The 13,588-nt window shown below is 27.3% G+C and overlaps 1 protein-coding gene across 1 annotated transcript; it reads right to left on the bottom strand.

The window, feature by feature from the left end:
* Nucleotides 1–247: 247 nt before the first annotated feature.
* On the bottom strand, nt 248–9,830 carry LOC129965953 (uncharacterized). The gene is made up of 4 exons (XM_056080262.1): nt 9,638–9,830; nt 4,901–6,456; nt 1,542–2,330; nt 248–832 (listed from the first exon to the last, which is right to left on the bottom strand). Exons 2-4 carry the CDS (start codon nt 6,446–6,448, stop codon nt 752–754), a joined length of 2,418 nt encoding a protein of 805 aa, XP_055936237.1. The 5' UTR covers nt 6,449–6,456; nt 9,638–9,830; the 3' UTR covers nt 248–751.
* Between the last annotated feature and the right edge of the window lie 3,758 nt (nt 9,831–13,588).

Here is a 13,588-nt window from a genome sequence, read left to right as displayed (position 1 = left end):
AAATCTCCATAATGATGTAAAAATGAGATAAATTATCTGACAATCATACAGAGTGCTTATAAAACAGTTTCACTTTATATATGTTTTACAATAATATAAAAAAATAATATATGTTTCGAACATATTTTAAAAAATCAACAGAAATTATTCTTTACAAATTAAATATACATATAAAAAGCTGTTTAGTCATTAATGTATTAATTATAATGAAATCAATAATCATATCATTTTAACGATGTGATGCTAACAGAAAGATTGCAAATTTTACAAAGCATTAACTCTTATTTTGAATTATAAATTACTTGCATGAAATATTGAAATGAAAATAGCAAACAAAATATCAGGAGTTTAAACATTCATTAAATAAAATTGTTTATGAATCACAGAAAAAAATCTTTAATACCTACATAAACCTTGTTCTTCAAATTCATTACTTATCACAAAATATGGTAAATGACTACCATTTCTCTCAAATAGAAAGAATTTTCATAATATAAAATCCAAATTGATTAAATAGCCTAGTCTAGGTAAGGGCATTTAAATGTTTATCAAAAATGTAATAATAAACAATAACTGATAAAAAATTCTTTTATATTGAGAAAAAATTACTTAGTGCAGATATAGAATTAGTAATAAATTACATATAATGCAAGATGTATAATATAAATGATTAACATATGATAAAATGTTAGTGTTCAATAAAAAGAATTCTAAAATGCTTCCATTTGTTTTTCCAAACATGGATTCCATATTATTCAAAACAAAGTTCCATGTTTTCCAATTCAGAGAAGTGTTGGTTTAAACTTTCAATGAGTTCATCTAATTTTTCAGCCTAAAAAAGAAAAAAATTATTTCAGCAAAACAATTCCTGAAATTTGTCTCTATAGGTGGCTATCTTTGCACGAAAAAATGCTGTATATTTTTAGTGTAATTTATAATAAAAATTATGAAGCATATCTGCATAGCTTTACTTAAATATTTAAAGACAGAACTTCATAAAAAAAGATCAGTCAATAAATCACGTAATTTTTATAAAAACATTCCCATTTTAAAAAAATAATTTGTGCTATTTAATATGGAATTATTACTTACATATATATTCAGATATTTTAAATATATGTATAAATCCATGCAACTATTAAATCTCATCCCATTTTTTTTTAAATTAGGCATTTTTAAGTTGCCTTTTCCATTTTATATGACTGGAAATGGATAATGAAAATGCATTTCTTCAACTTATATTAAAAAACTTTATTTTATTATATATATTTTAAACATTAAAAATTTAAAAAAGAAAACTATTTATATACATTAACATCTATTACTATTGAACAAAAAAAAAAAGGTTTTCTTTATCATCAAATTATAGACATCCAATTGTCCACTGCTCCTCCTACATTAATTTAAAAAAATTAATGGAATTACTAAAAAGTTGCAGAAAAAAAAAGGTGCTAAAAATTTCAAATAAATTAGCTTTAAATGAAATAAAAATTATTTTTTAAACTAATGTATATTCTTATTCCAGAAATTAAAATAATTACTTTTTCCTCTAGCTCCTTTGCTTTTCGTTTTTCTCCATGTGTTGCTTTTGTTCTGGATGCCTGCTTCTTTGGCTGACAGTCAGCTTCTTTAACATGTTTAGTCTTCTTTTGCTCATCATGAGTTACTTTTGTTCTAGATTTAAGTCTCTTGGAATGATGAGGAGATTGATAACAGTTTACAGGTTTTAACACTTTGAAATGATTGTCATCTTTTATAGGAGATGAAACAGTCTCTTTGTTAAATATGTGCTTTTTCACTTTCTTTACAGGTGAAAAATGCTTTGCTTTTTCAATGCCTGTTTCTTCCTTTTCAGGTGATTCAAAAAGTGCTATTTTATAAAAGCTTGAGTCACTTTTTTCTTCTGGATTCTCAGATGAATTAGCTATATTGCTTACACTTTTTGTAGCAATTTTCTTCGACTGTGTATGTTTTTGTCGTGTTTTACCAAGATTTTTGTCACTTTTATGAGATGGTAAAACACCTTCATTTCCATCAACACTAAGTAAAATGTTATTACAAACAGAATTAACTTGAATTGGTTTCAATGGTGATACTGGCCCTTTCCTTTTGTATCCAAGTTTAGGAAGAGCTGCATTTTCAGCATTTTCCTTTTGCAATAAAGTATCAGCATCCCCACGACTATTTTTAGTTTTCATGCAATTCTCTTTTGTGGAAACTTTTGATAAATTACTTGATTTGACTGGTAGATTTTTTTCACAAACCTTCACTGATGCTTTTTCTTTTGAATCAATTGCATTCTTTGCCTCCACAGATAAGCAAATTACATTCTAGAAAAAGTAAAACATTTTTTTTTTAATAAAAACAAATAGCTGTTACAAAAATATAATTATAAAAAATTAAGAAAAATGTTTCAATGGTTTTATTTTAAAGTGATTTAGCACTTTTCTGTTCATTTGATAATGATTGCATCGTTCTGAAAAAGTAAGTAGGCTTCAAGTATACAACACAATGTAATAATCACTCAAAAATCAAATTTTGCAGCATCAGGTTACTGAAATAAATTACTGTAAGCATAGGGGTATTAGCAAATGAGGAAATATTTAAAACAATCCAGACACATCTCATATACAAAAATCACATCAATATATATAATCATTAAATTCCCCCAAACCTTGTTTTTTATGAGAAAAATATATACAAAGTAAAGGCAATGGGGGAGATAATTAGGGTAACTTGGGTCATAATGTTTCAGGGTCGCACACTTCCTGCATAAAAATTTAAGGCTGCTCTCATTACTTTTAATACAATCTGGAATATTAATGATTTGATATACTATTAACAATCAATACAACAAGTTTGTGACAAAAACAGAAGAGCATGAAGTTTTTTTATTTATCAAGATTACAATAACATTTTGAGTTTTCATTTACAAATTTTTTTTTTTAAAAATACTAAACCGTTAAAAATATATACAATTTACATTTCGAAAATTTATTAAGTATGAATTGTAGCACCTCTTTTTCCCCTTGAGCAGTGAGCGCCCCCTTGTGGCGTTCGCAGACAAGCAGTTGAACGGGAGACCTACATCCTGAGGTCGGGTTTTTTCTATGTGCAACCCTTGCGCTAACACCGAAGGCTTTCGGATGGAAACGGTAGAATCCCTCCACAATACTGTTTACTTTATCTTACTTGTCTTTTTTTTTTTTTTTTTTTGTAAATTTTGTAGTGTAGCTGTATTTGTGCAGATTAAAAATATTGTATTTAAAAACCAGGCTGTTCAGTAGAAAATCGCAACACACTCACTATAAAATGTGGCGCCCACATTGGGTGTCTAAAAGTATCTGGACATCTTCAAACTAAACAATTGCTCGAATTATATTTAAGAGGCTGAATGAACTTTTGATTTATCTGAACTTTGAGTTTAGTTCATAAAAATTATATAATTTAATTCACATTTTATTCTAGAGTTTTGGAGTAACTAGAAATTGATATAAAAAGAAAATGATTTTGGTTCACTCATTTGAATAGAAAGAAAAAATTAATTTGAAACCTTTAACAAAAATTTTTACTTTGGGCAATATTTTCATGAATATTTATAAATATCGCAAGCATATTCAAAGAAGTATGAAGATTTTTGGTACTTTTGGATATATAAGATTTCTAGGTTACTTGTAATTATCAGATTAATCCAAGATTGCCATTATGCATAAGGCAACTCTTTTAACAATAAAGCCCAGGGCAAAAAAGCCCATAAATATCCACAAATATCTTTTTATTTAAAATCCCAAGTTTTCCAATGACAAAATGCAGTTTACAACTAAATAACATGAAATATATAATGCATTATTAAAGAATTATATTAAAATCTTAAATGAAATTTATAAAGATTTGAAGCAATATGAGTATTCTTCATTTTAAAAAAATTAGCCGTGCATACACAAATATAGACCCCCCCCCTTTACAAGATCATATCCAAACATAAAAGGCAACTTTTTAAAGTTTTTTTTTTTTTTTTTTTTTAATATTGACATTGCAGTGCACTGAATTTCAACTGCTCTCAAAGAGAAGCTAAATTAAATGTGGTTTTGCACGAATGGCAAGGTATTATTTTAACTGGAATCTTCAAATAGATACATTAAATTCTATGTGAGGCTGGAAATGTACTAAAGACTTTTTTATATTTATAAGTGAAGTACTTAACATAATTTTCAGTAACTTAGGGATCTTGACTAATAAAAGAAATATTATTGATTTTTAATTACTCGCACATTAAACTTCTGAAAATATGTGATTTCATTTACTATACATGTGAACATGCGATGTATTTGGATGCATCAATTACTAATATAATGTGGGAACTACCTGTTGCTATAATGGCAATCATTACTCTATAAAGTCTAAAGATATAGAAATTGATATTTTGAGTGATTTCAATACTGATATTTTATCTGAAACTGTGCTCACTGTGTTCCTGCCTTCTACTTATTCTGTATTTTTTAACATTTTAATACCCATTTTAAAATTTATTAATGTATTTTGGCCAATAAAACTTCAGAATAATTTGAATATGAATTCTAAAAATTGGTTCACAACATAAATGAATTTTTAAAATATATTTTAATGTAAATTAAAAGAAAAAGATTTATAAATGCTAATTTTAATGTATATGACAGCTAGCTAATAATCTATATTGGTACCAGAAATTACAATGTTAGTATTTAAACGTTATTTTTTTTTAAGTTAGGCATAGCGACACAAAACTCCCATCCTGTGGGATGATTCCTTTCACATATGCTCCAACCTGAGCGAACATCTAGTACAGAGCAAAATCCATCCTTTCCCAAAAGGGTTAACAAAAGCCTAAGAAAACAGAATAAAAAGAAAAAAATTTACTTGCCTTGGAATTTTTATTTTCCTCAGATGGAGATTCATATAATGAAGTTTCCTGATTATTTAAAGAAGCTTTAATTGGTGATATTTCAATTTCTGATAGCTCTAACTGAATATTACGAGACACTGTACAAGGAATAGCAGACATTTCTGATAATAACAATCCACAGTTCTTTGATTGGTGTTTCACAGTTTGAATAACAGGATTATCCCCATTTTCTGGAGTTGATGTCATTTTGGGTATTAAAAATATTTGTCTACCAGGGGAATTCTTTGACATTTTAACATTTTTAGAATTAGTTTTGTCTGGCGTCATGTCGATTCTTGATACCTTGGTCTTATCTTTTTCAACAGATTCTCGTAAAGATGTATCCATGTTCATAAAGCTGGCATAACATTCATCAATGCAATCCTCAACATAATGATTCATCTTAACAACACTTTGATTACTCTGTTTGTCTGGTGTCATATTATTATTCACTGATTTGTCCAAGCATTTTGCAACTGACTTTCCAAAAGAAATATCAGAAGTATCAATGTTAACAAAACTAGAGTAGCAGTCAGTAATGCAATCCTCCACATATTTTTCACCTTTTTCTTGGGTTTTTGTATTACTTTCTATTACAATTTCATTTGTTGCAGTAGGGATTCCTGTATTTTTTATAGCAGATTCCATGATAGAATCAACTGATTCTAGAACAGGATCAGTGGATTTCAAGATAGAAGCAGTTCCAAGTATCTCGTGTTTATCTACAGTATGTAATGTTGGTTCAGCTGGGTTTGTTTTAATCATATTCCAACCTTCACACTTTAATTGTCTAGCAGGTTTAGCTTCTTTGGTAGATAAAAATACATTTTTGTGACTAGTAAGAGATGAAAGAGTTTTCTTTGAAAATATTTTGTTTCTAATTACTTGAGGTTTTTTAACAGCAGTCTTCTTTTTCTTTTTAACAGGAGACAACTCATTCATTAAATCCTCATCTTTTTCAATATTATAGATATCAGATGCACGTTTTTCAGTTTGTTTTTTAGGTAGGTTTTTATCAACAGCCCATATTGGGACATGAGAAACAGCATTATCAGAAATTGTTTTAAGAGGAAAGTTCTTAGTAATTTTTCTTATACTGTTAATATTTGTTTTAAGTTCTTTTGATGGATTAGGCACCGATATTTTATTTTCAGGCAAATTGTTTTCCTTATCCACTTTGATATTTCTTTTAGAATTAAGAACTTTCTTTATTTTTTCAGATTCATCAATCTTTAACTTCTGTAAATTTGACTTATTCTCTATTAATCTTACAGATGATCTAATGGTACTGTTGGAACATATGTTCTTAGTTGCACTGGTTTTGTCAGAAACTATATCCTTCCCCTTCTTCCCTTTGTCTCTCAAATCATTTTCCTTTTTATTTCCTTGTAATTTTTGCTTACAAATCCTGTTTTGATTTCTTTTGCTTTCTTTGATGTTTTCATTTAAAGAAGCTCCATTACATTTTGCCGTAGGGTCTACACTTTGTTTCCCAGCTAATCTTTTAGAATTCCTTGTCTCAATCATGATAGCAGCTATAAAGAAAAATCAATAATTCTAGTTTTCATACAATGAGTTTTATAATTATACCATATTCTAAAAATATTATATTCTGAAAATTTTTAATATATTTACTAAATGTGATAAAAATTGCTAAAAAATACAAATGAAATTGTTATCCTCTAAATTTGCAATAAATTGAAAAAAAAAAAATCTATAATATAATAAAAAAAGAAACTATAATATTATAAAGAAACTATAATATAATTACTTACTGTAAAATAGTAATTCAATTTGTATCAACTTAACAAAGCAAATCCAATAATGACTTTGAATTAATAAATAATTTTGAATTAAATAATAGACTTTTCTCAGCAAATTAAAATTTGATTAGTAGAATATATATATATTGTAATGAATAGTCAAACAATCTTTAAGAATAATTTTTAGTGAACATTATAAATCATCTATGAATCATGCAAGCATTATAATTGCAGAAGTCTTAAATCATATTATACATATATTCTTAATTTGTTTAATATATGTAATAGATAAACAAAAATTAGATTAATCCAAAAAAGCATCACAGAATAGTTACTGATATCATATTCAATTAACCTCGTGAACTGTAATTTATTTTCAGTTACCACTGATCACACAGACCATTTAAGTTTCTTAATTTCAAGAGGGATTGATATAGTTACTTAAGGGGAGGATCATAAAAAGCATTACATTTCAATAATTTTTGGCAAGTATAGTTTGTTATTGTCAGTTTGCACATGAAGCTTCATGATAAGCTGGACTCATCATTTCAGTTCAAGGGGCTAATGTTGCAATAATAAGAATGAGTCAAATCAGACAGATTAGAGCATTAATTGGCCTACCTTCCTGAAGTTGGCTGCAAATTTTTTTAATGCATTTGAAATAGTTATATTCAAAGGTTTATAATTGAATTTAATCAGTTTTAGTCCTAAATATGTGAAATGTTTTTTTAGAACAACTAAACACAAGTACATCAAAAATATTAAATATAATAAGATAGGAGGATTACATTAAAATTTAAACCTTTGAATTGTTCAAGAAATATGTTTGTTCATTCAAGCAATATAAAATAGAATTCCTCACATCATTTAGAATATTCTCAAAATAGAACAGAGATGATTGTGACACCATATAAAAAAATCCAGAAAAACTGAAGCAAATCCAACATAATATTGAATAATTCAAACTGAAAATGCAATACATATTTTTTTTAAAATTATTTTCATATACTGCAAAAAGAAAAGTTATAGAAAAAATTTATAAAAATCTAACAAGATATAAAACTTTCATATGTAATCAGCTCATCTAATGCATAGTTCGATAGTAATGAATTTAATTTCTTTTCCTAATAAATCAACCTTGCCAAAAAATAATCTTAATACATTTTAAAAATATATTTATCCTAATGATTTCAATAAAATTATCAGGAAGATTATTTTTGAATTTCAAAACACAATTTTAGAAAATTAAGTTAAATATTACAATAATATATTTGTTCCAGATAGAATTATGCACAGGTTAGCGAAATATTCACCAAACAGATTCCATCTTGGATAGAAACATCATATAAGATTTATTTGAGAAAAAAATTAATTTAATAATCATAATGAAATCTGAAATCTTAACCGGACAAAATTCAAGAAAATTAATGAGCCTCTATAAGGAAAAATTCAAGATTTCAAAAAGTAAAAAATCTAGAACACAATCAATCATGATGGAAGTATATGTCTATATCCATTGGTTTAAAACTTAAATATTGGATTAAAATTAGAGTAGACAACATGCAAAAAAAAAAAAAAAAAAAAAGCTGTCATTCATACTGATATAAATGTTAATGTTAAGTTTTGATATAAAATAAAAATCTTAAACTTGAGTTTGAATTATCATAACAAAAAAAAGTTAAGTATTTAATAATGGGAAAATGTTGAGCTATCATATCAAAGTCTAAATAAAACAGTAAAACTATTTAGATAAATATAAAATTTAATTAATCGAACATTTTATCACAGCTGGGATAGTCTTGAATTTTGAAAGAGCATCATGGACTAACATATGTGAATTAAATTCCCAAGCTGGTACCAAATTTCACTTATAAGTAAAGAGTGTATAAGAAATACAGAATTAAATTGTTTTTAAAAAGTAAAGAAAAGGAAAAGTTCTCCATCCCAAATTTTACTAACCATACATGTTATGTTTAATGTAAAAAGATAAAGAATGGAAATGAAAAGAAAAATAATAAAAAGATTATCGATTCATATGTAAAATAACATTCAGTTTATCTCAAAAATAAAAAAATCATCCACCTGATATATGGTGTCCATTTTACTCCTATTCTAAGATCAATCAATTACAAAATTTGGCATATTTAATTCAATAAATTTAAGTACAAAGAAGTTTCTCATAAACCCCATTTTTTAATATATATTTGAGTATCCTTATTTGAATTTTATGAATTATGCACTGGAGTTTGTGCGTGTCATCGAAATTATTTTCTCCTACTTTCTAGGGGAAAAAATCGTTTTTATATAAGTAATGATGTAAATTGAAACATAAAGGAAATAATAATTAATCACTTCTTAAACAACACATCAAATAATTCTTGATTCATGACTTTTTTATTAACAATGGACAGTTTACATAAACTGTTCTAATCTGATATTAGTGTTATCCAAACATCTTAGAACAATCTGTTTTTTAAAACATCACTAAAAAAAATAAAATTTCGATGCAATTTTTTAAATATATATATTTATATGCACATCTGAAGAATTATATTATACATAGCATGTAATTACTGTAACATGGTTGAATTACACAAACAGAAAAAAAAAAAGCAAAAATAAATTCCAAACACATTATTCATGAAGATATTATGATCATAAGATACTAAGAAATATTATCTCAAAATTTCTTCACCATTTAATAACTAGTTTCTATTTATTTTTCATACTTTCCAGGTTACAACGTTCCCGATTGTTTGACATAGTTTTAGAACATTCAGGATTGAAATTCAGAATACTCGATCACTTAATATAAACGATATTACATTTTCAAAAACCAATGATTTCGATTTTTGTATGAAATATATTAATATAGCAAGTTTTGTATCAAGAAAAATCAAAATCACAACGATATACATGTATTCTTTGAAAAAAAAAGATTATTATTCAGTACCTGTAAACGTTACTCGAATTTGCGCATCAACTTTCAAATAACGTTACACACCATTGTCTTACAATCAACTTTAATCAAGAGATCATCTGCACAAATAATTACGCATTGCATTTCAAAAAAATCTTTGTTTTTATCTTTTGTTTAATTCAATTAAAATAAATCACATATGTCAAATCTCAATTCCCGCCAAGAAAATTACCGCCAGAATTAAAACAAAACAGCCAAACTATTGTTGAGTTGTAGTTTTACTGAAAAATTAAATGTGAAAACGTTTTTCACATTATTGTTAAAATTTAGATGAAAAAAATAAATTCACTAAAATAATTACAAAATGGTTTTAAATAGCTGTTATTATATAAAAGATATTAAAAAAATAGTTATTAAAAAATTGTATATCCCAAAAATTTCTGGTCAAAAAAATTTAAATCTCCTATATTTTTATTGTTTTAAAAATCAATATAAGACTTTTAATTACAGATTTCTTGGCATAATTTGAATATATACTTAACACTTCAAGGATAAAGATTATTGTTCTGTTTTTTTAATCACACAAATAATAGTTTTGGGTTCTATTTCTGCCAATGTGACAACGGAATCAAATGCGTAAAATATTGGGAGTTCAGAAGTTAGATAACACAGACATTTCATTAAATTGTGACGTCATGCCCCTTTATTCTATTAAGCCCGTTCCAACGACCAGTGCGAGTCTGAAGACAGGCATATTTTTCCCTCTTTCCTCTCTCTTGTTGTTTCTCGCGGTTCTTTGAAGTCTGTTCAGTTTACCGGCAATTTGTGTGAAACTCCGGACTGACGTTCACATATGAGGATGGTCATACAATTGGTAAATCCATAAGGCCACAGGTTGTCGGAAAACAGCCTCAGGCAGATGCATGCATACAGTGAACATAATAGGTTGCGGCAGATTGGTATGGGAGAGGATAGAACCTGGGACCTTGCGGTTTGCAGTCCAATAACATAACCATGAAACAAAGCAATTGCTCATGCAGTGTAGTTGCTAACTGGCTTATAAGCTATTCACCACAGACTCTTCCTCCAGTGATTCAAAGGTGAGACGAGCGATATGGCTGTTGAGTGGTGATGTATTAACTGTTGATTCTAATGCACCTGTACCCATTTGAGTTGCGGCGAGTGTGTGTGGGTGAATGGTTGCTGTTGTTGCGTCAAGTGAATCTGACGACTTTGCATTGCTGCTTCAAGTGAATATGACGACTTTTGTTTGCTGCTAGTAGATGACGCCACAACAGTTGTACGAAGGTGGAAGTTTCATCGTCCGAGGTTACCAATGTGGCAGATTGGTATGGGCGAGGATAGAACTTGGGACCTTGTGGTTTGCAGTCCAGTAACATGACTATGATACAAAAGCAATTGCAGCGTGGTTGTTAACTGGCTTATAAGCTATTCACCACAAGATATAAATTTACAAAATTGTTACAGATTGTATAGATATCTATTATATTTTAAAGCTTAAAAATGCTGTGAGAGCTCAATTCAGGTCACATAAAAGTCATATGACACCTATTTCTCTAAATAATAAAATTTCCATGTGTTGATGAAAACAAAATTATTTTGAGATTTCACCAGAAGAATAAAATTCTTCGTAAAGCACTACAAAAACATAAACAATTCAAGGTAATTTGTTTAAAAATGCTACTGATTCGTATCAGGAATTCTGAAGAAAAAAATTGAGCAATCACCCGAAGAGGAAGAAATAGCCATTGAAAAAGCGGAAATTCTTAACCCATAAAAGAATGTTTATTAAAGAGATTGTTTAATTACGTACGGAAAAGTTATCCTTTTTCAAATGTTGTAAAATCAAATGCTTTTTATATAAACTGATTTTTATTTTATCAGTTTTCAGTAAGAAAAAGTTTGAAAACGAAACTAAAATGAAAACGAAACAAAAACAGTTTCGAAATCGCAACTAAAATTCATAACCTATTTAAACTAAAACCAAAAAAAAAGAGCTTCATAGTATTTAGAGAGCGCAATTGCAGCTACTTCTAAAACACAGATGAATTGATACAAAAGTATTAGAATCAAGTTAATAGGAAAAACAAAAATTCAAAAAAATTAAACCAAAAAAATTATAAAAAATATTTAAAAAAAAGAATCCGGCCTGAAGACTTTTTCAAGGGTCACCCTCAGGCAGGGATTCAAAGATAGGGATTTTTTCTGAGAGGAAATACAGACATTGTCTAATAATGATTCCTCTTGACCCGAAAATCCCCTGAAAGGTCATATTATTACAGGTAATTTAAAAGTTATTGAATCCAACTCTTTAAGAGATTTGATGGGAAGAGGAACAAAATTTAGATTAAGAGAAAAAATAAAACATAACAAAATTTTGATTTCTATTGGTAATGCTTTGGATGTTTTTATTGCCAAATTATCTAGAAAATACCATTGGCCTGCGGAAGGTTTCGGGGAATGGAAAGTGAGAATTTTAAAGGAAATTAAACTAAAAATGAATACTGATTTTGACAGATCTAAAGAACGTGGGACTTATTTTAGTAAAACATTAAAAAACGAAATAAAAAATTTAAAAGAAAAATTTGTTATTACAGTAATAGATAAATCAGCAAATAATTTCTGTTTAATTTGTAAATATTATTATAAAGAACTTTTAATTAATGAATATAACTCTAATGCAACTTATATGTTAAAGAACACCGGGAAAAAGGAATTAGATAAAAGAATGCTAGCTTTCGCAAAAAAAAACAACCAAAACTAAGACTTGCTCTCTTAACTATCCTTATTTATTCCCAACAGTTAAATTTCATAAAAATCCATTAAAATTCAGATTCGTAACCTGTAGCACTGGCAGTTATAATTACTATACGGGTAAACATTTCTTTAAATACTTAAAAATTATCCTGGACAAAATAAAAAATGAAGACAACTTTATTATTTCTAGTAACAAAGAAGTATTGGATTTTCTTAAAGATAACAACATTAATAAACTTAATACTTTTGATTTCGAAAATTTATACACTAATCTACCTCATGAAAAATTAATAAAGGTCTGCACTTTTATATATGACGAATATTTAAATGAAAATATCATTCCTAAAAATAACTGGCTTCAGTTATGTAATTTTAATATTACTGAAAATTACGTGTTTAATGATATTAATTTTTATAAACAAGTCAAGGGCATTCCAATGGGAACAGCTTTCTCAAGTGCTTTAGCTAATATTTTCCTGCATTACTATGAGAAAAAAATAATTAAATATAATTTAATAAACGGGTGGAGATATATTGATGACCTACTTTTGATTAACTTCGACAATATTAATATTATTACTAATTGCTATCCAAAAGATTTAATTCTAGAAGATACAAATAAAAATCAACTTGAGGTTACCTTTCTGGATTTAAAAATCGAAATTTCTAATGATAAAACAATAGTTGGTATATACGATAAAAGGGATGATTTCAACTTTAAAATAACAAAACTATGTAACTACCATTCCAATCTAAACTCTAAAATTTTCAAAAATATAATTTTCTCACAAGTTAACAGGATCAAAAGGGTTTGCAATAATAAAAATTCTTATATTGAAGCCTCAAACAACCTCCTTAAAAATTTAATTAAAAATGAATTTCCTAGAAATTACTGTAATGTCAATTTTTTAATTAAACAAGGTATGGTTTGGGATTAATCCTTTGGCTTAAATAAAAATAGAACTTTCCTTGCATATTGGATCACTCAATAGATGGCGCTGGGAACCTACATCTGTTTACATAATTTACCGCTAGTTTTTTAAAAACAGGGAATCACAATCAATAGTTTAAAGTTTTCTTGACTGTTGATGGTATGTACTGGCCTTTTCGTTTTTAATTTTTAATTATAGTGCTATTTTTTGTTTTTATTGTTATTTTTGTTATTGTATTTTTACTTTGTTGTGGTTAATTTCTTCTTATTTGTTG

The sequence above is a fragment of the Argiope bruennichi genome, chromosome 4, assembly GCF_947563725.1.
Source record: "Argiope bruennichi chromosome 4, qqArgBrue1.1, whole genome shotgun sequence".
Lineage (NCBI taxonomy): Eukaryota > Metazoa > Arthropoda > Arachnida > Araneae > Araneidae > Argiope > Argiope bruennichi.
This window is presented reverse-complemented; position numbering and strand designations above follow the sequence as displayed.

Bases quoted from the DNA above. Each gene is read 5' to 3' on its own strand.
- LOC129965953 (XM_056080262.1), bottom strand. From the start codon at position 6,448: ATGATTGAGACAAGGAATTCTAAAAGATTAGCTGGGAAACAAAGTGTA. The intron at 2,331-4,900 runs GCAAGTAAATTT...TACTTTTTCTAG, and splicing joins AGGAAAATAAAAATTCCAAG to AATGTAATTTGCTTATCTGT. The intron at 833-1,541 runs GTAATTATTTTA...TTTCTTTTTTAG, and splicing joins CAAAGGAGCTAGAGGAAAAA to GCTGAAAAATTAGATGAACT.